Source organism: Salvelinus sp. IW2-2015, linkage group LG9 (genome assembly GCF_002910315.2).
Source record: "Salvelinus sp. IW2-2015 linkage group LG9, ASM291031v2, whole genome shotgun sequence".
NCBI lineage: Eukaryota > Metazoa > Chordata > Actinopteri > Salmoniformes > Salmonidae > Salvelinus > Salvelinus sp. IW2-2015.
In genome coordinates, this window is record NC_036849.1 from 7,010,276 (window position 1) to 7,033,588 (window position 23,313).

The window sequence follows — 23,313 nt, forward strand, 5'->3', positions numbered from 1 at the left end:
ATTTACAAAAATAAACTGAAGTAAAAAATATCGAAATAAAAAATATAAAATAATTAAAGAGCAACAATAAAATAACAGTTGCGAGGCTATATACAGGGTGTACCGGTATAGAGTCAATGTGTTAGTCAAGGTAATTGAGGTAATAAACTCAGTCAAAAAAGAAACGTCCTCTCACTGTCAACTGTGTTTATTTTCAGCAAACTTAACATGTGTAAATAGTTGTATGAAGAAAACAAGAATCAACAACTAAGACATAAACTGAACAAGTTCCACAGACATGACTAACAGAAATGGAATAATGTGTCCCTGAACAAAGGAGCGGTCAAAATCAAAAGTAACAGTCAGTATCTGGTGTGGCCACCAGCTGCATTAAGTACTGCAGTGCATCTCCTCCTCATGGACTGCACCAGATTTGAGATGTTACCCCACTCTTCCACCAAGGCACCTGCAAGTTCCTGGAATTTTCTGGGGGGAATGGCCCTAGCGATCCAACAGGTCCCAGGCGTGCTCAATGGTATTGAGATCCGGGCTCTTCGCTGGCCATGGCAGAACACTGCCATTCTTGCAGGAAATCACGCACAGAACGACGATGCTGTGACACACCGCCCCAGACCATGACGGACCCTCCAACTCCAAATCGATCCCACTCCAGAGTAGAGGCCTCGGTATACGCTCATTCCTTCGACGATAAACGCGAATCCGACCATGACCCCTCGTGAAACAAAACCGTGACTCATCAGTGAAGAGCACTTTTTGCAAATCCTGTCTGGTCCAGCAACGGTGGGTTTGTGCCCATAGGCGATGTTGTTGCCGGTGATGTCTGATGAGGACCTGCCTTACAACAGGCCTACAAGCCCTCAGTCCAACCTCTACAGCCTATTGCGGACAGTCTGAGCACTGATGGAGGGATTGTGCATTCCTGGTGTAACTCGGGCAGTTGTTGTTGCCATCCTGTGCCTGTCCCGCAGGTGTGATGTTCGGATGTACCGATCCTGTGCAGGTCTTGTTACACGTGGTCTGCCACTGCGAGGACGATCAGCTGTTCATCCTATCTCCCTGTAGCTCTGTCTTAGGCGTCTCACAGTACGAACATTGCAATTTATTGCCCTTGACATCTGTAGTCCTCATGTAGTCCTCATGCCTCCTTGCAGCATGCCCAAGGCACGTTCACGCAGATGAGCAGGGACCCTGGGCATCTTTCTTTTGGTGTTTTTCAGAGTCAATAGAAAGGCCTCTTTAGTGTCCTACGTTTTCATAACTGTGACCTGAATTGCCTACCGTCTGTAAGCGGTTAGTGTCTTAACGACCGCTCCACAGGTGCATGTTCATTAATTGTTTATGGTTCATTGAACAAGCATGGGAAACGGTGTTTAAACCCTTTACAATGAAGATCTGTGAAGTTATTTGGATTTTTACGAATTGTCTTTGAAAGACATGGTCCTGATAAAAGGGATGTTTCTTTTTTTGCTGAGTTTATGTACATGTAGGTACAGTAGAGGTAAACTGACTATGAATACATAATAAACAGAGAGTAGCGGCAGCTATACTTGGGGGTGGGGGAACAATGCAAATCGTCCAGATAGCCATTTGATTAGCTGTTCAGGAATCTTATGGCTTGGGGGTAAAGAAGCCTTTTGGACCTAGACATGGCGCTCCGATACCGCTAGCCGTGCAGTAGCAGAGAGAACAGTCTATGACTAGGGTGGCCGGAGTCTTTGGCCATTTTTAGGGCCTTCCTCTGACACTGCCTGGTATAGAGGTCCTGGATGGCTCCAGTGATGTACTGGGCTGTACGCACTACCCTCTGTAGTGCCTTGCGGTTGGAGCCCTAACAGTTTCCATACCAGGCGGTGATGCAACTTGTTAGGATGCTCTTGATGGTGCAGCTGTAGAACTTTTTGAGGATCTGAGGACCCATGTCAAATCTTTTCAGTCTCCCGAGGGGGAATAGGTGTTGTCGTGCCCTCTTCACGACTGTCTTGGTGTGTTTGGACCATGATAGTTAATTGGTGATGTGGACACCAAGGAACTTGAAGCTCTCAAACTGCTCCACTACTGCCCCGTTGATGAGAATAGGGGTGTGCTCGGTCCTCCTTTTCCTGTAGTTCACAATCAGCTCCTTTGTCTTGATAAACTAAGGGAGAGGTTGTTATCCTGGCACCACACTGCCAGGTCTCTGACCTCCTCCCTATAGGCTGTCTCATCGTTGTCGGTGATCAGGCCTACTACCACTGTTGTGTCGTCGGCAAACTTAATGATGGTGTTGGAGTTGTGCTTGGCCATGCAGTCATGGGTGAACAGGGAGTACAGGAGGGGACTGAGCACGCACCCCTGAGGGGCCCCCATGTTGAGGATCAGCGTGGTAGATGTGTTGTTACCTACCTTTACCACCTGGGTGCGGCCTGTCAGGAAGTCCAGCATCCAGCTGCAGAGGGAGGTGTTTAGTCCCAGGGTCCTTAGCTTAGTGATGAGCTTTGAGGGCACTATGGTGTTGAACACTGAGCTGTAGTCAATGAATAGCATTCTTTTGTTCCTTTTGTCGAGGTGGGAATGGGGAGTGGGGAGTGCATTAGATAGAGATTGCATCATCTGTGGATCTGTTGGGGTGGTATGCAAATTGGAGTGGGTCTAGGGTTTCTGGGATAATGGTGTTGATGTGAGCCATAACCAGCCTTTCAATGCACTTCATGGCTACAGACGTGAGTGCTACGAGTTGATAGGCATTTAGGCAGGTTACATTGGTGTTCTTGGGTACAGGGACTATGGTGGTCCGATTGAAACATGTTGGTATTACAGACTCGGTCAGGGACAGGTTGAAAATGTCAGTGAAGACACTTGCCAGTTGGTCAGCGCATGCTCGGAGTACACGTCCTGGTAATCCGTCTGTCCCTGCGGCCTTCTGAATGTTGACCTGTTTAAAGGTACCAACAAACACTACAAATACCTGTATCTGAAATCTATATGCTTTTTCATGGCGCTAATACAATAACTATTTCCATACCCAGTATAAGAATGATGCAGGCAGAGCCTCTGCCTACAGAGGGGAAGACAGTACTAGAGATGCATTAGAATGCATTTCCAGGCTTAAGCCTCCCTCGCCTGTCCTCTTTAAATTTCGTCCACTCGATCTTCTGTTCTATCCTTGAGTTGCATAAGACAAATCATTACCAGATTGGGACGCAGTTACAGGGTACATTGAAAAGCTTAGTGGAGACTAGAGACTTCTGTCCTCAGACATCATCCGCATGATCCAGGGATTCGGACTGAGGCTACATCACCTTGTGGATACAAACCTGTCAGGTCGTCATTATAAGAATTAGTTCTTAATCCATTTGCCTGGATAAATAAACGGGAAATAAATGAAGATAAGATGAACATGTGTGGGTGTGATACATGGCGTAGACTAGAGTGAAAAGAAGTAGAATATTTTTGTGCATGATTTATCATTCTTTCTTTCATTCATCCCTATTTCTTCCTTTCCTCCTCCCTCTTTCCCCTTCCAGAGTGGGCACATGCCTGCTGTGCGGGTGTGGGACGTTGCAGAGCGGACCCAGGTGGCCGAGCTACAGGAGCATAAGTATGGCATCTCCTGCGTGGCCTTCAGTCCTAACAGCAAGTACATCGTCAGCGTGGGATACCAGCACGACATGATCGTCAATGTCTGGGCCTGGAAGGTAGCGAGCTACTCCCTTATTAGATCTTCATTGGGTCTTATTAGGTTTTCAAATGTCTCCATTGGAATTAATACATTTTGGATGAGTAAAAATATACATTAGCTACTTAGGCCCATTACTCCTTTGGAAGAATAGGCCATCGACGACGACTCTCCAAATACATGAATATACATATAGCCAGATGGTGCGGTTTTTAAACTGCTGTTCAATGTTTTATACTGAACACCTTTCCTCTCTTCTTTGAGGAAAATAAAGTATTTATCTAATGTCGATCTACAGTCCTTGTTCTGTGCCTTTTTTTTCTCCATCTCAGAAAAACATTGTGGTGGCAGCCAACAAAGTCTCCAGTAAAGTGACGGCTGTGTCCTTCTCAGACGACAGCTCCTACTTTGTCACGGCAGGGAACAGGCACGTCAAGTTCTGGTACCTGGATCACACCAAATCCTCCAAGGTATTTACAGTCAGTCACACCAACAACAGCATGACTTAATCCATAACGGATCAATAATAACTCTTGAGTTAATGAACGAATTAGATAATAATGAACTAACTTAAGAAGAAATTAGATTCTACCTGCCACCCTAATTAGATGTGATTTTGTTGGAGTTTAACAAACATTTTATGTGGAATTGTTGGAGGTCACAAGGACCAGTTTTGGAAACTCTTCTCTTCAGTAAACTATTAGGATAATGACAGACGTCAGATGTCAAATAGCAATGTTGATGCCCAATCTAAATGTCCTACTCTACCGTTCAAAAGTTTGGGGTCACTTAGAAATGTCCTTGTTTTCCATGAAAACATACATGAAATTAGTTGCAAAATGAATAGGAAATATAGTCAAGATGTTGACAAGGTTATAAATAATGATTTTTAACTGAAATAATAATTGTGTCCTTCAAACTTTGCTTTCGTCAAAGAATCCTCAATTTTCTGCAATTACAGCCTTGCAGACCTTTGGCATTCTAGTTGTCAATTTGTTGAGGTAATCTGAAGAGATTTCACCCCATGCTTCCTGAAGCACCTCCCACAAGTTGGATTGGCTTGATTGGCACTTCTTACGTACCATATGGTCAAACTGCTCCAACAACAGCTCAATAGGGTTGAGATCCGGTGACTGTGCTGGCCACTCCATTATAGACAGAATACCAGCTGACTGCTTCTTTCCTAAATAGTTATTGCATAGTTTGGAGCTGTGCTTTGGGTCATTGTCCTGTTGTAGGAGGAAATTGGCTCCAATTATGCGCCGTCCACAGGGTATGGCATGGCGTTGCAAAATGGAGTGATAGCCTTCCTTCTTCAAAATCCCTTTTACCCTGTACAAATCTCCCACTTTACCACCACCAAAGCACCCCCAGACCATCACATTGCCTCCACCATGCTTGACAGATGGCGTCAAGCACTCCTCCAGCATCTTTTTATTTTTTCTGCATCTCACGAATGTTCTTCTTTGTGATCCGAATACCTCAAACTGTCCAATACACTTTTTTCCAATCTTCCTCTGTTCAGTGTCTGTGTTTTTTTGCCCATCTTAATCTTTTCTTTTTATTGGCCAGTCTGAGATATGGCTTTTTCTTTGCAATTCTGCCTAGAAGGCCAGCATCCCCGAGTCGCCTCTTCACTGTTGATGGGTTTAGGTTAATATACCAAACTGATGGACTAGGTCTGTCAGACCCCATAGCAAGGGCTCTCAAATAATTCCTCCCTCCCTCTCTCCCTCCCTGTGTCTGCTAGGTGAACGCCACAGTTCCTCTGCTGGGTCGCTCAGGGCTCCTGGGGGAGTTGAGGAACAACTTCTTCTCTGACGTGGCATGTGGGAAGGGTCGTAAAGCCGGCAGCACCTTCTGCATCACTTCCTCAGGCCTGCTCTGCGAGTTCAATGACAAACGCCTGCTGGACAAATGGGTGGAGCTAAGGGTGAGTTACTTTAAACTCTGGGTCACGTTCAGTAAAGGCACAACGTAACAAAACATTTTGCAACCAAAAACGGAAATGAGGAGTCATTCATAGAATCAAGAATTGGCCTCCTTGACTCAAAAGTATTTGGCTGCCAGGTTGCTCACCTTTCCAGTTCATTGGACAAATTTAGGCAATAGGCTACTTTCCGGTTCCACTGGAACTTAAGCTGCCTGGCTGTGTCCACAGGCGGAGAGTAAACACTATGAATCGTTTAGTCTAAAACCGTGTGAATGAATGGCGTATCACTACAGAACCGATTATGTGTAAACGTTGGCAGAGAAAGAGCTGCTGACTTATCACAGCTTCTGCTGCATAACCAGCTTAGAAAATAACCCCTTTTCGATCTACTTGTTTCAAACTTTCAAGCCACTTGACTGGCTACTATATCCTAATTCTAGATGTAATATGTAGCCACCGACTGTGTCATACAATAGACTGCTTTCAGCCCCTTCTTAAAAGTCAATAATAGACAGACAACTCGTGTAGGGGGTGTGGTCCTGTAGGAGTGTTAATTTGCCCCTCCGTGCTGCTGTCTAATATTAGTCTTGTTCTGCTTTTGCTTCTTCTCTTACACTGTCCAGAAAAATGACATCATCACAGTAAGTCTGTCTCTTATCTGTGCTGCAGCAGTTGTCACTTCCATGTCACATCAGCTGAAAGTTGTGCCCCGCCCTCCCCCGATACCTCCCGAGCATCCCATTGGAGGCTTTCTCAGAGCACTGCGTTCTATCATGCCCACCTGTCCTCCCTATTGGCTGTGTGTGTGTTTGACTTGACCCTAGTGGTCGTCGTCATTCTCAGTGTCCCCTCTGCTCACACATCAGATGTTGGCCATCCATTGTCCTCACTCAAAGTTTCCATCACCTTGTGTCCACATGATTATACATACACTCCAGAACAAAGTATAGAGGGTTTATAATGGCGTTTGGTGTGGAAACAATATGACATATGAACTTATCCACAGAAATAGATAGAACACACATTATATCTCTATGAACTCATTGATTTTCCCCCCAGGCCTAAGATAAGTATACCTGTTTACTCACATTTAAAACCTGGGGTAAAGTTGACTTCAGCTTTAACATACATTTTCCCCCAGGTTTTCATGTGAGAAAAGGTATGTCATCGTTAGCATCACTCTTGGATATCGGCTAGCCTTTATTCACATTAAAACCTGAGGTAGAGTTGATTTCAGCATCACCGGTCACCTCATTTTGGTGTTGGTGTGAGAACAAAACAATGTTTTCACCCCAGGCCTTCGATAGATAATTCTCACATCATTGCTAGTGCTAACCTCTTGGTTTCCTGGTTTCATATCCTGAGGGCCTGAGAAGGTCATGATGACTTGTGGGATTATACTCTGTTTCGGTTTTAGCTATGTACTGTACATAGAAAAATGAATTATCAGGTCAAACAGTCAGCTTGTACAGTATTTTCATCTGGTCGTCAGAATTCATGCAGTACTTTGATGGAGGGGCCTTAGTATGCGTCCCCAAATGGCACCCTATTCTTTACAGTGGGAAGAAAAAGTATATGAACCCTTTAGAATTACCTGGATTTCTGCATACATAAACAATTTGTTTTACCGTGGACTGACTTTTAGAGATACCTTCAAATCAAATGTTATTTGTCACATACACATGGTTAGCAGATGTTAATGCGAGTGTAGCGAAATGCTTGTGCTTCTAGTTCCGACAATGCAGTAATAACCAACAAGTAATCTAAACTAACAATTCCACAACTACTACTTTATACACACAAGTGTAAAGGGATAAAGAATATGTACATAAAGATATATGAATGAGTGATGGTACAGAACGGCATAGGCAAGATGCAGTAGATGGTATAGAGTACAGTATATACATATGATATGAGTAATGTAAACATTATATTAAGTGGCATTGTTTAAAGTGGCTAGTGATACATTTTTACATAATTTCCATCAATTCCCATTATTAAAGTGGCTGGAGTTGAGTCAGTATGTTGGCAGCGCGGCCACTAAATGTTAGTGGTGGCTGTTTAACAGTCTGATGGCCTTGAGATAGAAGCTGTTTTTCAGTCTCTCGGTCCCTGCTTTGATGCACCTGTACTGACCTCGCCTTCTGGATGTAGCGGGTGAACAGGCAGTGGCTCGGGTGGTTGTTGTCCTTGATGATCTTTATGGCCTTCCTGTGACATCGGGTGGTGTAGGTGTCCTGGAGGGCAGGTAGTTTGCCCCCGGTGATGCGTTGTGCAGACCTCACTACCCTCTGGAGAGCCTTACGGTTGTGGGCGGAGCAGTTGCCGTACCAGGCGGTGATACAGCCCGACAGGATGCTCTCGATTGTGCATCTGTAGAAGTTTGAGAGTGCTTTTGGTGACAAGCCGAATTCTTCAGCCTCCTGAGGTTGAAGAGGCGCTGCTGCGCCTTCTTCACAACGCTGTCTGTGTGGGTGGACCAATTCAGTTTGTCCGTGATGTGTAACAGAGGAACTTAAAACTTTCCACCTTCTCCACTACTGTCCGTCGATGTGGATAGGGGGGGTGCTCCCTCTGCTGTTTCCTGAAGTCCACAATCATCTCCTTTGTTTTGTTGACGTTGAGTGTGAGGTTATTTTCCTGACACCACCTCCATGTAGGCCGTCTCGTCGTTGTTGGTAATCAAGCCTACCACTGTAGTGTCGTCCGCAAACTTGATGATTGAGTTGGAGGCGTGCATGGCCACGCAGTCGTGGGTGAACAGGGTACAGGAAGAGGGCTCAGAACGCACCCTTGTGGGGCCCCAGTGTTGAGGATCAGCGGGGTGGAGATGTTGTTACCTACCCTCACCACCTGGGGCGGCCCGTCAGGAAGTCCAGGACCCAGTTGCACAGGGAGGGGTCGAGACCCAGGGTCTCGAGCTTGATGACGAGTTTGGAGGGTACTATGGTGTTAAATGCTGAGCTGTAGTCGATGAACAGCATTCTCACATAGGTATTCCTCTTCTCCAGATGGGTTAGGGCAGTGTGCAGTGTGGTTCCGATTGCGTCGTCTGTGGACCTATTGGGTCGGTAAGGAAATTGGAGTGGGTCTAGGGTGTCAGGTAGGGTGGAGGTGATATGGTCCTTGACTAGTCTCTCAAAGCACTTCATGATGACGGAAGTGAGTGCTACAGGGCGGTAGTCTTTTAGCTCAGTTACCTTAGCTTTCTTGGGAACAGGAACAATGGTGGCCCTCTTGAAGCATGTGGGAACAGCAGACTGGGATAAGGATTGATTGAATATGTTCTTAAACACACCAGCCAGCTGGTCTGCACATGCTCTGAGGACACGGCTGGGAATGCCGTCTGGGCCTGCAGCCTTGCGAGGGTTAACACGTTTAAATGTTTTACTCACCTCGGCTGCAGTGAAGGAGAGCCCGCAGGTTTTGGTAGCGGGCCGTGTCAGTGGCACTGTATTGTCCTCAAAGCGAGCAAAAAAGTTATGTAGTCTGTCCGGGAGCAAGACATCCTGGTCCGCGACGGGGCTGGTTTTCTTTTTGTAATCCGTGATTGACTGTAGACCCTGCCACATACCTCTTGTGTCTGAGCTGTTGAATTGCGACTCTACTTTGTCTCTATACTGGCACTTAGCTAGTTTGATTGCCTTGYGGAGGGAATAGCTACACTGTTTGTATTCGGTCATGTTTCCGGTCACCTTGCCCTGGTTAAAAGCAGTGGTTCGCGCTTTCAGTTTCACGCGAATGCTGCCATCAATCCACGGTTTCTGGTTTGGGAATGTTTTAATCGTTGCTGTGGGTACGACATCGTCAATGCACTTTCTAATGAACTCGCTCACCGAATCAGCGTATTCGTCAATGTTGTTGTTGGACRCAATGCGGAACATATCCCAATCCACGTGATCGAAGCAGTCTTGAAGCGTGGARTTAGATTGGTCGGACCAGCGTTGAACAGACCTGAGCGCGGGAGCTTGCTGTTTTAGTTTCTGTTTGTAGGCTGGAAGCAACAAAATGGAGTCGTGGTCAGCTTTTCCGAAAGGAGGGCGGGGGAGKGCCTTWTATGYGTCGCGGAAGTTAGTATAACAATGATCCAAGGTTTTACCAGCCCTGGTAGCACAATCGATATGCTGATAGAATTTAGGGAGTTTTGTTTTCAGATTAGCCTTGTTAAAATCCCCAGCTACGATGAATGCAGCCTCAGGGTGTGTGGTTTCCAGTTTACAAAGAGTCAGATAAAGTTCGTTCAGGGCCATCGATGTGTCTGCTTGGGGGGGAATATATACGGCTGTGATTATAATCGAAGAGAATTCCCTTGGTAGATAATGCGGCCGACATTTGATTGTGAGGAATTCTAAATCAGGTGAACAGAATGACTTGAGTTCCTGTATGTTGTTATGATCACACCACGTCTCGTTAATCATAAGGCATACACCTTTGAAACCCTTTCCAGCTTTATGCAAGGCAGCAATTCTTAATCTTAGGTCTTCTGAGATCTCTTTTGTTCGAGGCATGGTTCACATCAGGCAACGCGTCTTGTGAATAGCAAAGTCAAATTTTGTGAGTGTTTTTTTTATGGGGCAGTGCAGCTCTAACCAACATCTCTAATCTCGTCTCATTGATTCGACTCCAGGTTAGTTGTCTCCTGATTCCAATTAGCTTTTGGAGAAGTCATTAGCCTAGGGGTTCGCATACTTTTTCCAACCTACACTGTGAATGTTTAAATGATTCAACATAGACAAACTAATAACACACAAATTATTGCATTTTTCTTAAGCACACTGTGTTTGTCTATTGTTGTGACTTAGATGAAGATCAGATCAAATTTTATGTCAAATTTATGCAGATATCCAGGTAATTCCAAAGGGTTCACATACGTTTTCTTGCCACTGTATATAGTGCACTACTTTTGACCAGAGATGAAAGGAACCTGGTCAAAAATAGAAGACTATAAAGGGAATAGGGTGCCATTTTGGATGCAGACTTTGAGGTCTCAACAACCTTTGCCTGAACTTGTACCACATTATTGGAATCCACTCTACCAGAGAGCGATCACTACCTGATTGGCAATGCTTGGCCTGGCACCTTCGTGCTAACAGGGCTGAAGTTGGTCAGAGCTACGGTGGGGTGGGTGGGTGGCAAGGGAGAGAAGAATGGAAATGAAAGCGGGGGAGAGAAAAGGGAATGAGAGAAAAGAGAGCGAGGGAGTGAAGAGGACTGGACAATGCTTGCTCTGTCTGATTCAGAGCTCATCAACCTCTGCGACACCATCACATTCCATCCTGGCACCTCCACTCGCGCTGCTCATCAAGAAAACGCCTATTGTTTCTCTCAACTCAATTGATTAGTTGACATTCTTAACATTCTTATTGCGAAGCTACTGGTGGGGATTTTTAAAGACTTCAAAACATGAGGTGGTTTAGCCTGTAACAAGTGACCACAACCACTACATCAAACTGGGACATTTGGCTTTCATCCCCTCCCATGAACTGCATATCTGACATGCTGTAGAAGGCAGGAGACTGGACTGTCACCATACACTCCTCTTCCCCAGAGGCCACTTGATGCTGTCACTTTCATATATTTTGGTTTCTCCCCTGCTAAGATGGTTGCTTCACTGGCATGCTTTGATTGTAGGGAAAGCACAGCATGCTTTGGCAACCCAAGCCCATTGGGGGAATGTGTAAAAGATTTAGTAAATTACTGTTGTTGGACTTGGAGCTAAATATGTGTCCAGTCTGGGCACCATGGCTGGCTGAATCGCTGTTATACATTATTCTAAGCATCATACTGGTGAATTGGAAAATGATATTGTGTATTGTTGTTTAGAAGCTATAGGCCTACATCTCATTATGCTGCACGCAAGCATTTGTGGTTTCTGGATACCTTGCATCTTTCAGCTTTACCACAGGGAAATATATTGGATATCATCCTGTTCCTGGCATCCTGCTTCTGCGGTTAACTTTGCACAATATTGCTTTTCTAGTGAAGCCACTTCTTATGCCTAAATTAAATTACTTGAGAGATGTTTTCATATTGTTTGCCCAGGGGCCTAGAGACAGTAAAGCCGGTAATATTGGCAAGTGAAATGAGCCGATATCAGCAATCAGTATTTACACAGAATAACAAGTCTGTGGTGCTGACTTCTAGTCCCTAGACGTGGGTTCTCTGATGCTTCACTGACAATGGTCTTCAATAGGTAGACAGACAGCACTTTAGTTCTTTCTGCTGTCTGTGCAAGTTTATTTCCCTGAAGACCTATAAGCCTATGTTGTGCAGCAGACCGTCAGTGTTTCCCCTAGAGTATTTAAGGTGGTGCTTGAAAGGCCCTTATAAATCAACATCCAGAGCCTCTTTAAAATCCGACTCCGTAATTCAACACAACAAATGTTTTTTGAATTGAAACTCTTTTATGCAGAGGGGAAAACAGCCAGACGTGGTGGCCAGTCCCGTATACTCTGTACAATAGTAGGGGAAGCAATGTTGTGTATATGTTTGTACAGTATGTCCTCTCTAACCCACCTTCCTCTCCTCTGCTCCCCAGACAACTCAGGCCACGTCTCTGTCTGTGACGGAGGAGCTGATCTTCTGTGGCTGTGCAGACGGCACCGTGAGGGTCTTCAGCCCTGTCAACCTGCACTTCATCTGTACCCTGCCACGCCCACACTGCCTGGGCACAGACATCGCCACCGTGGTGGAGGCTAGGTGAGTGTCAGTCAGAGCCAGAGAGGTAGTGTCTAGGAAAAAGGTCTCAGACTGAAACGTTGATATTATAAACAATGTAAAGAGGTTTTCGTGTCTGCAAGGGTATATTTTAAGAAAAATTAACACTATTAAAAAAAACAAAAAAAAACAATTTAAATGTCAATAAAATGACTTTTACATGATGCCCTGATCGTGAATAAAGTGTCCAGTGGCTAAATAGTTTCTGTGTGACTGTGGGAAGTGGGAGCAGTCCAGTTGGTTAGCAGAGCGGTGTGGGTTGTGTGGTATCTGCTTCTCATACAGCATCATACTCTACATACCAATGCAAATACCAAACAAACCAACCACACAAAATACCCTTGAATGATTTCCTTTTTGTTATTACTTTTCATGCAGGATGCACGTGGGCCCAGCTGGAGTTAAATATCAGATTGTGTTCCTATCCTGTGTCCCCCTCAAGTTCTTTTGAAATATATATTTTGTCGTTGATGCCTACAGAAAGACAAACAGAGATTCCTCTGTGAGTTAGTTCTCTTCTCCTCATAAATATGGACTGAGTGCTGAGATGCTGACTCTGTAATTCTGCTGGTTAATTCCCCTGTTCGACTGACTCACTGACGATAGGCCCCAGATGTTCCAACAGATTAGCTGACTAATCATGTCTGTACGGTAGCATGTTTGTGTGGGATGTGAAAAAGCCCACCAGTGGAAGGAAAGGAAAGGGAAAGGGGGATACCTAGTCAGTTGTCCAACTGAATGTATTCAACTGAAATGTATCTTCCGCCTTTTAACCCAACCCCTCTGAATCAGAGAGGTGCGGGGGAGCTGCCTTAATCGACATCCACGTCTTCGGCGCCCGGAGAACAGTGGGTTAACTGCCTTGCTCAGGGGCAAGGCGTCTTCCGGCGCCGAAAAGAGATGGCCGCCGCGCTTCGCGTTCCTTGGAAAATATGCAGTATTTTGTTTTTTTACGTGTTATTTCTTACATCGGTACCCCAGGTAATCTTAGGTTTCATTACATACAGTCGGGAGGAACTACTGAATATACGATTAACGTCAACTCATCATCGTTGCCTACCAGGAATATGACTTTCCCGAAACGGATCCAGTGTTTTGCCTTCCACCCAATACAATGGATCTGATCCCAGCCGGCGACCCTGTGCGACGCCGAAAAAGGGGCAAACGAGGCGGTCTCGTGGTCAGGCTTCGGAGACGGGCACATCGCGCTCCACTCCCTAGCATACTACTCGCCAATGTCCAGTCTCTTGACAACAAGGTTGATGAAATCCGAGCACGGGTAGCATTCCAGAGAGACATCAGGGATTGCAACGTGCTCGCTTCACGGAAACATGGCTAACTAAGGGACGCTAACGGAGTCGGTGCAGCCAGCTGGTTTCTTCATGCATCGCGCCGACAGAAACAAACATCTTTCCGGTAGAAGAGGGGCGGGGGGTATTCAATTTTTTCAATTCAATTTTATTTTATATAGCCCTTCGTACATCAGCTAATATCTCGAAGTGCTGTACAGACACCCAGCCTAAAACCCCAAACAGCTAGTAATGGGTGTAGAAGCACGGTGGCTAGGAAAAACTCCCTAGAAAGGCCAAAACCTAGGAAGAAACCTAGAGAGGAACCAGGCTATGAGGGGTGGCCAGTCCTCTTCTGGCTGTGCCGGGTGGAGATTTAAACAGAACATGCCAAGATGTTCAAAAATGTTCATAAGTGACAAGCATGGTCAAATAATAATCATGAATAATTTTCAGTTGGCTTTTCATAGCCGATCATCAAGAGTTGAAAAAAAACAGGTCTGGGACAGGTGGCGGTTCCATAAACGCCCAGGCAGAACAGCTGAAATGGAATAGCAGCAAGGCCAGGCGGACTGGGGACAGCAAAGAGTCACCACGGGCGGCAGTCCCGACGCATGGTCCTAGGCCAGGTCCTCCGAGAGAAAGAAAGAGAGAAGGAGAAAATTAGAGAGAGCCAAGATTTTCAAAATGTTCATAAATGACAAGCATGGTCAAATAATAATCAGGAATAAATCTCAGTTGGCTTTTCATAGCCGATCATTAAAGTTGAAAACAGCAGGTCTGGGACAGGTAGGGGTTCCATAACCGCAGGCAGAACAGTTGAAACTGGATAGCAGCAAGGCCAGGGCACTGGGGACAGCAAGGTGTCATCATGCCCGGTAGTCCTGACATATGGCCTAGGGCTCAGGTTCTCAGAGAGAAAAGAGAGAACGAAAGAATTAGAGAGAGCATACTTAAATTCACACAGGACACTGGATAAGACAGGAGAAGTACTCCAGGTAACCAACTGACCCTAGCCCCCCGACACAAAACTACTGCAGCATAAATACTGGAGGCTGAGACAGAGCGGTCAGGAGACACTGTGGCCCCATCCGAAAAACCCCCGGACAGGGCCAAACAGGAAGGATATAACCCCACCCACTTGCCAAAGCACAGCCCCCGCACACTAGAGGGAAATCCTCAACCACCAACATTACAATCCGGAGACAAGGCCGAGTATAACCCACAAATCTCCACCACAGCACAAACCAAGGGGGGCGCCAACCCAGACAGGAAGATCACGTCAGTAACTCAACCCACTCAAGTGACGCACCCCTCCTAGGGACGGCATGAAAGAGCACCAGCAAGCCAGTGACTCAGCCCCTGTAACAGGGTTAGAGGCAGAGAATCCAGTGGAGAGAGGGGAACCGGCCTGGCAGAGACAGCAAGGGCGGTTCGTTGCTCCAGAGCCTTTCCGTTCACCTTCACACTCCTGGGCCAGACTACACTCAACCATATGACCTACTGAAGAGATAAGTCTTCAGTAAAGACTTAAAGGTTGAGACCGAGTCTGCGTCTCTCACATGGGTAGGCAGACTGTTCCATTAAAAATGGAGATCTATAGGAGAAAGCCCTGCCTCCCGCTGTTTGCTTAGAAATTCTAGGGACAATTAGGAGGCCTGCGTCTGTTGACCGTAGCGTACGTATTGGTATGTACGGCAGGACCAACTCGGAAAGATAGGTAGGAGCAAGCCCAGTAACGCTTTATAGGTAACAGTAAAAACTTGAAATCAACCCTTGCCTTAACAGGAAGCCAGTGTAGGGAAGCTACATGATTAACGAAAAGTGGTGTGATCATCATAACAACACACAGGAACTCAAGTCATTCTGTTCACCTGATCTAGAACTCCTCACAATCAAATGTCGACCGCAATATCTACCAAGGGAATTCTCTTCAATCATAATCACAGCCGTATATATTCCCCCCCAAGCAGACACATCGATGGCCCTGAACGAACTTTATCTGACTCTTTGTAAACTGGAAACCACACACCCTGAGGCTGCATTCATCGTAGCTGGGATTTTAACAAGGCTAATCTAAAAACAAAACTCCCTAAATTCTATCAGCATATCGATTGTGCTCACCAGGGCTGGAAAAACCCATGACCATTGTTATACTAATTTCCGCGACGCATATAAGGCCCTCCCCCGCCCCTTTCGGAAAAGCTGACCACGACTCCATTTTGTTGATTCCAGCCTACAAACAGAAACTCAAACAACAGGCTCCCGCGCTCAGGTCTGTTCAACGCTGGTCCGACCAATCTGAATCCACGCTTCAAGACTGCTTCGATCGCGGATTGGAATATGTTCCGCATCGCGTCCAACAACTATGACGAATATGCTGATTCGGTGAGCGAGTTCATTAGGAAGTGCATTGACGATGTTCGTACCCACAGCAACGATTAAAACATTTCCAAACCAGAAACCGTGGGATTGACGGCAGCATTCGCGTGAAACTGAAAGCGCGAACCACTGCTTTTAACCAGGGCAAGGTGACCGGAAGCATGACCGAATACAAACAGTGTAGCTATTCTCTCCGCAAGGCAATCAAACAGGCTAAGTCCCAGTACAGAGACAAAATCGAGTCGCAATTCAACAGCTCAGACACAAGAGGTATGTGGCAGGGTCTACAGTCAACACGGATTACAAAAAGAAAACCAGCCCCGTCGCGGACCAGGATGTCTTGCTCCCAGACAGGCTAAACAACTTTTTTGCCCGCTTTGAGGACAATACAGTGCCACTGACACGGCCCCCTACCAAAACCTGCGGGCTCTCCTTCACTGCAGCCGAGGGTAGGAAAACATTAAACGTGTTAACCCTCGCAAGGCTGCAGGCCCAGACGGCATTCCCAGCCGCGTCCTCAGAGCATGCGCAGCCAGCTGGCTGGTGTGTTTACGGACATATTTCAATCAATCCTTATCCCAGTCTGCTGTTCCCACATGCTTCAAGAGGGCCACCATTGTTCCTGTTCCCAAGAAAGCTAAGGAACTGAGCTAAACGACACCGCCCGTAGCACTCACTTCCGTCATCATGAAGTGCTTTGAGAGACTAGTCAAGGACCATATCACCTCCACCCTACCGGACACCCTAGACCCACTCCAATATTGCTTACCGACCCAATAGGTCCACAGACGACGCAATCGCAACCACACTGCACACTGCCCTAACCCATCTGGACAAGAGGAATACCCATGTGAGAATGCTGTTCATCGATTACAGCTCAGCATTTAACACCATAGTACCCTCCAAACTCGTCATCAAGCTCGAGACCCTGGGTCTCGACCCCGCCCTGTGCAACTGGGTCCTGGACTTCCTGACGGGCCGCCCCAGGTGGTGAGGGTAGTAACAACATCTCCACCCCGCTGATCCTCAACACTGGGGCCCCACAAGGGTGCGTTCTGAGCCCTCTCCTGTACTCCCTGTTCACCCACGACTGCGTGGCCATGCACGCCTCCAACTCAATCATCAAGTTTGCGGATGACACTACAGTGGTAGGCTGATTACCAACAACGACGAGACGGCCTACAGGGAGGAGGTGAGGCCCTCGGAGTGTGGTGTCAGGAAAATAACCTCACACTCAACGTCAACAAAACAAAGGAGATGATTGTGGACTTCAGGAAACAGCAGAGGGAGCACCCCCCTATCCACATCGACGGGTCAGTAGTGGAGAAGGTGGAAAGTTTTAAGTTCCTCGGTGTACACATCACGGAACAACTGAATTGGTCCACCCACACAGACAGCGTTGTGAAGAAGGCGCAGCAGCGCCTCTTCAACCTCAGGAGGCTGAAGAAATTCGGCTTGTCACCAAAGCACTCCACAAACTTCTACAGATGCACAACGAGAGCATCCTGTCGGGCTGTATCACCGCCTGGTACGGCAACTGCTCGCCCACAACCGTAAGGCTCTCCAGAGGTAGTGAGGTCTGCAGAACGCATCACCGGGGGCAAACTACCTGCCCTCCAGGACACCTACACCACCCGATGTCACAGGAAGGCCATAAAGATCATCAAGGACAACAACCACCCAAGCCACTGCCTGTTCACCCCGCTATCATCCAGAAGGCGAGGTCAGTACAAGTGCATCAAAGCAGGGACCGAGAGACTGAAAAACAGCTTCTATCTCAAGGCCATCAGACTGTTAAACAGCCACCACTAACATTTAGCGGCCGCTGCCACACATACCGACTCAACTCCAGCCACTTTAAAAATGGGAATTGATGGAAATTATGTAAAAATGTACCACTAGCCACTTTAAAACAATGCCACTAATATAATGTTACATTACCCTACATTACCTATCTCATATGTATATACTGTACTCTATATCATCTACTGCATCTTGCCATCTTTATGTAATACTGTACCACTAGCCACTTTAAACTATGCCACTTTATGTTTACATACCTACCATACTCATCTCATATGTATATACCGTATCTATATACCATTCCTACGCATCTGCCATGCCGTTCTGTACCACCACTCATTCATATATCTTTATGTACATATTCTTTATCCCTTTACACTTGTGTGTGTGTGTAAGGTAGTAGTTGTGGAATTGTTAGGTTAGATTACTTGTTGGTTATTACTGCATTGTCGGAACTAGAAGCACAAGCATTTCGCTACACTCGCATTAACATCTGCTAACCATGTGTATGTGACTAATAAAATTTGATTTGATTTGATTTGATTTGATTTGGGCAGAATGACAGATTTTTACCTTGTCAGCTCGGGGATTCGATCCAGCAACCTTCTGGCGCAACGCTCTAACCACTAGGCTACCTACCACCCCTGATTAACTGCATGGCCGTGTCCCAAATGACACATTATTCCCTATTTAGTGCACTACTTTTGAACAGGGCCCATAGATGGCTGTGTAGTTATGCTCATGCAAAGCTACTATTAAGTGAAGCCTGCCATCAAGGCCAGCTCGCTACTGTTTATAGAATTTTCTGTGGGACACACCGTAAAGTGGCCAGACCTCTCCCAGTATGCACATCATGTTCTGGTCAAAAGCACAGCTGATAAACTGCCTAAAAACACAACCATTAAATTACCATTAAAGTTGGGTTTTTCCATAACCTTTGTATTGGGTGACTTTTTGAGTATCTTGTACTTTAACGGTAAATTATCTCTGGGTTCTGGAAAAGTGCTTTAGAAATTCAATGTCTACTTTTTTTTATTACAGTGTAACAGTGCTATTACATATCAACTCTCCCCTCCCTCCCTCTCTCCCGCCAGCCACCTCTTCAGCCACAAGATGGACGCCCGGTACCCTGACACGGTGGCTGTCTCATATGACCCTGCGAGCCGCTGGCTGTCCTGTGTCTACAACGACCACAGCCTGTACGTGTGGGACGTACGAGACCTCCGCAAAGTGGGCAAGGTCTATTCCGCCCTCTACCACTCGGCTTCCGTGTGGAGCGTCGAGGTAAGGCCAGGGAGGGGAGGCCTGGAGGAATATGTTGCGTTACAAAGCCTTCGTCGCGGCATTCTGAAACCTTGCTGAGTGTATGTGTATCGTATCACTCCTTACTCCTTGTATACAGAGGGTTATTTTACATGTAGAAAGGAAACAAGATACCAGTGCACACTGTTGAATGATGCTCTCGTTTATGTTGTTGGGTGCAGCAGAGGATTCAACGGCGTGCGGGTATCTTTTTCTATAGTGCCATTTTTCAACCCCGCAGCTGGAATGTGCGTACACTAGTTTAGAACTGTTTCCGTGTCCTCTGTACATTTCTTTTTAGGCGTATCCAAAATGTATCTGTATGAATGTTTACATCATCTCTTCTAGACGTCACGTCTACTAATGTTCCATGTTCTGTGTACCTGGGCAGGTGTACCCGGACAGGGTAAGTGATGGTGAGCAGCCATGTCTGCCTCCAGGCTCCTTCCTCAGCTGCTCCTCAGACAACACCATCCGGCTCTGGAACACTGACGGTCACAGCACCACCCTCAGCCGCAACGTCATCAGCAACGTACGTCTGTCTCTCAACACACCCTGTAACTCCTGCTAGCTCACCATCTCCCCCTCCTCTAACCGTAACCCCCGCCCTCCTCAGCTGCCTGCAACGTGTGTCTCACACACTCCCGTCGAGCTAAATAACTCCTGATCTCAACACGAATGGCTGCTGATTTGAGTTATGGTAGATAGGTTCCTCTCCTCCTTGAGTAGAACAACTATGAATCTAGAGTTATGCCTTGAGAGGGGGACACTGACTCCGCAGCACACACAACCACCTGACAGAGATCGATTGATGGTGAATCTACAGTGTATGGCTTTCTCAGCTAATAACCCGTCCGTCCACTTCTCTCTCTCTCTGTCTCTCCAGGACCTCCAGAAGATCATCTACATGGACAACAACACGGCCGGCCTGCTGGACACAGAGTGCCTCAACTCGGGGAACGGAGAGAAGGCCGACCCCCAGACCTCAGAGACCAGGACGGGCATCAGGACCATGTGTGTGAGCCCCGACGGGCAGCACCTGGCGTCGGGCGACCGCACCGGCACCTTGAGGTACTGTTGGAGAAAAATAGTGTTTGTTCGCACACCTGCAGTTCCAAGTCTATGGAAGAAACTATAGTAGAACGAGAAACTCTAGTACATTGGTAGTCATGATTACTCTACAAACAATTGATTGGATCTTGTTTAATTAAGCAATCAATGTTTGGGTTAGTAGACCTTCATCCAGGGAAAACCCTGAGGTACAGTACCTCTCCCATGCCTTCCTAGAGGGAGCCTTGTTTTTAATCTCCACCCTTCAGGCATCAGCATCTCTGTCCTAATTCAATTCACTTAATTAGACTCCTGGGAGGGTGTGTGTTCTCAGAGCTGTGTTTTTTAAATTAATTTATTTAACCTTTATTTAACTAGGCAAGTCAGTTACAAACAAATTCTTATTTACAATGACGTCCTACCCCAGCCAAACCCTAACCCGGTTGATGCTGGGTCAATTGTGCACTGCCCTGTCTGACTCCCAATCACCGTGTTTGTTAAATTGGGGTTAGAGGAGGTTGGAGTCCATTCAGCAGCAGCCCTGCCCCTGACTGCATCTTTCCACATACAGTTGACGTCGGAAGTTTACATAGACCTTAGCCAAATACATTTAAACTCAGTTTTTCACAATTTCTGACATTTAATCCAAGTAAAAATTCCCTGTCTTATGTCAGTTAGGATCACCACTTTATTTTAAGAATGTGAAATGTCTAAATAATAGTAGAGAGAATTATTTCTTTCAGCTTTTATTTCTCTCATCACATTCCCAGTGGGTCAGAAGTTTACATACACTCAGTTAGTATTTGGCACCATTGCCTTTAAATTGTTTAACTTGGGTCAAACATTTCGGGTAGCGTTCCACAATCTTCGCACAATAAGTTGGGTGAATTTTGGCCCATTCCTCCTGACAGAGCTGGTGTAACTGAGCCAGGGTTGTAGGCCTCCTTGCTCACACACGCTTTTTCAGTTCTGCCAACAAATTGTCTATGGGATTGAGGTCAGGGCTTTGTGATGGCCACTCCAATACCTTGTCTTTGTTGTCCTTTGGAAGTATGCTTGGTGTCATTGTCCATTTGGAAGACCCACTTGCGACCAAGCTTTAACTTCCTGACTGATGTCTTGAGATGTTGCTTCAATATATCCACATAATTTTCCTGCCTCATGATGTCATCTATTTTGTGAGGTGCACCAGTCCCTCCTGCAGCAAAGCACCCCCACAACATGATGCTGCCACCCCCGTGCTTCACGGTTGGAATGGTGTTCTTCGGCTTGCAAGGCTCCCCCTTTTTCCTACAAACATAACGATGGTCATTATGGCCAAACAGTTCTATTTTTGTTTCATCAGACCAGAGGACATTTCTCCAAAAAGTACAATATTTGTCCCCATGGCAGTTGCAAACCGTGAGTCTGGCTTTTTATGGCGTTTTTGGAGCAGTGACTCTCTTTCTTCTGAGCATTCTTTTCAGGTTATGTCGATATAGGACTCGTTTTTACTGTGGATATAGATACTTTTGTACCTGTTTCCTCCAGCATCTTCACAAGGTCCTTTGCTGTTGTTCTGGGATGATTGCACTTTTCTCACCAAAAGTACGTTCATCTCCAGGAGACAGAACGCGTCTCCTTCCTGAGCGGATGACAGCTGCGTGTCCCATGGTGTTATACTGCGTACTATTGTTGTACAGATGAACGTGGTACCTTTAGGCGTTTGGAAATTGCTCCTAGGAGAACCAGACAAATTTTTTTCTGAGGTCTTGGCTGATTTCTTTTGACTTTCCATTGATTCAAGCAAAGAGGCACTGAGTTTGAAGGTAGGCTTGAAAACATCCACCGGGTAACCTCCAATTGACTAAAATCATGTCATTAGCCTATCATAAGCTTCTAAAGCCATGACACTTCATCTTTTCTGGAATTTTCCAAGCTGTTTTAAAGGCACAGTAAACTTCTGTCCACTGGAATTGTGATACAGTGAATTATAAGTGAAACTAATCTGTTCCTGTAAACAATTGTTGGAAAAATTACTTGTGTCATGCACAAAGTAGATGTCCTAACCGACTTGCCAAAACTATAGTTCGTTAACAAGAAATGTGTGGGGTGGTTGAAAAGTAAGTTTTAATGACTCCAACCTGAGTGTATGTAAACTTCCGACTTCAACTGTAACTGGATGGATGGATGCACCATGGCTAGATCACGAATGACCCGGTGAACACCAAGGCTACTTGTTGTAAATTAGAATATCACACAAAAGTAAATGATGGCGGTCTACTCTGCATTCTACTGCGGCCCTGTGGTGTCAGTGTAGAGAGACTCAGCTGTGCTGTAAACCATATGTGGTCCTCCCAAAAAAGTAGTGTTTGTTGTGTTAAGGACTAATAAAGTACTATTCTATTCTAATTGCTGTTGCAGGATCCATGAGCTGGTGAGCATGGAGGAGATTCTGAACGTTCAGGCCCACGACTCTGAGATCCTTTGTCTGGAATACTCCAAGCCTGAGACGGGTAAGTCAGACAGTGGCTTCCCCTCTCCTGGGAGGAAATTAAAGAGACACCATGGTTAATGATACTACTGGAGTTATAAACCACCTTCAGCTGCTTGCCAGATGCTCCACCAACCTCCCGTTGACTTGTGAAACAAACCACTTCAGAGCTCCGGCAAGTTAGAAGAAGGCTGGGTTGTGAATGGACGTTCCCAATGAACACAGTCAAATCAAAGCTCTAAATAGGCATTTGTGCCTCTCAAAGCACTCTAGAAGTGAGTTTTTTTAGTAATTTTCAATGTAAAAAATGTTTAGGGGGTGGATCAACTTTAATATTGCAGATAGATTGTGGGTTCTATCAATGTAATTGTCTGCATCATTTCCAATCCCCCATATATTTATATATATATATATATATTTTTCCTTTATTATTTTTTCCTAACCCTACCACCCCTCCCCTAATTGGAGTTAACTAATGGACAACAACACTTAGGCTTCTACTTCCAGCTTTTACATACTATATACAGTGGGGAGAACAAGTATTTGATACACTGCCGATTTTGCAGGTTTTCCTACTTACAAAGCATGTAGAGGTCTGTAATTGTTATCATAGGTACACTTCAACTGTGAGAGATTGAATCTAAAACAAAAATCCAGAAAATCACATTGTATGATTTTTAAGTAATTAATTTGCATTTTATTGCATGAC

The 23,313-nt window shown here is 45.8% G+C and overlaps 1 protein-coding gene across 1 annotated transcript in view; it reads left to right on the plus strand.

The window, feature by feature from the left end:
• The window catches only part of LOC111968983 (mitogen-activated protein kinase-binding protein 1-like), an 89,334-nt gene that overhangs the window by 35,289 nt on the left and 30,732 nt on the right, over positions 1–23,313 (plus strand). Inside the window, exons 5-12 of the mRNA XM_070445118.1 lie at positions 3,504–3,674; positions 3,988–4,125; positions 5,406–5,588; positions 12,127–12,287; positions 18,874–19,063; positions 19,473–19,613; positions 19,968–20,152; positions 22,535–22,626. Coding sequence (XP_070301219.1) covers positions 3,504–3,674; positions 3,988–4,125; positions 5,406–5,588; positions 12,127–12,287; positions 18,874–19,063; positions 19,473–19,613; positions 19,968–20,152; positions 22,535–22,626 — 1,261 coding nt within the window. The remainder of the gene's footprint in view (positions 1–3,503; positions 3,675–3,987; positions 4,126–5,405; positions 5,589–12,126; positions 12,288–18,873; positions 19,064–19,472; positions 19,614–19,967; positions 20,153–22,534; positions 22,627–23,313) is intronic.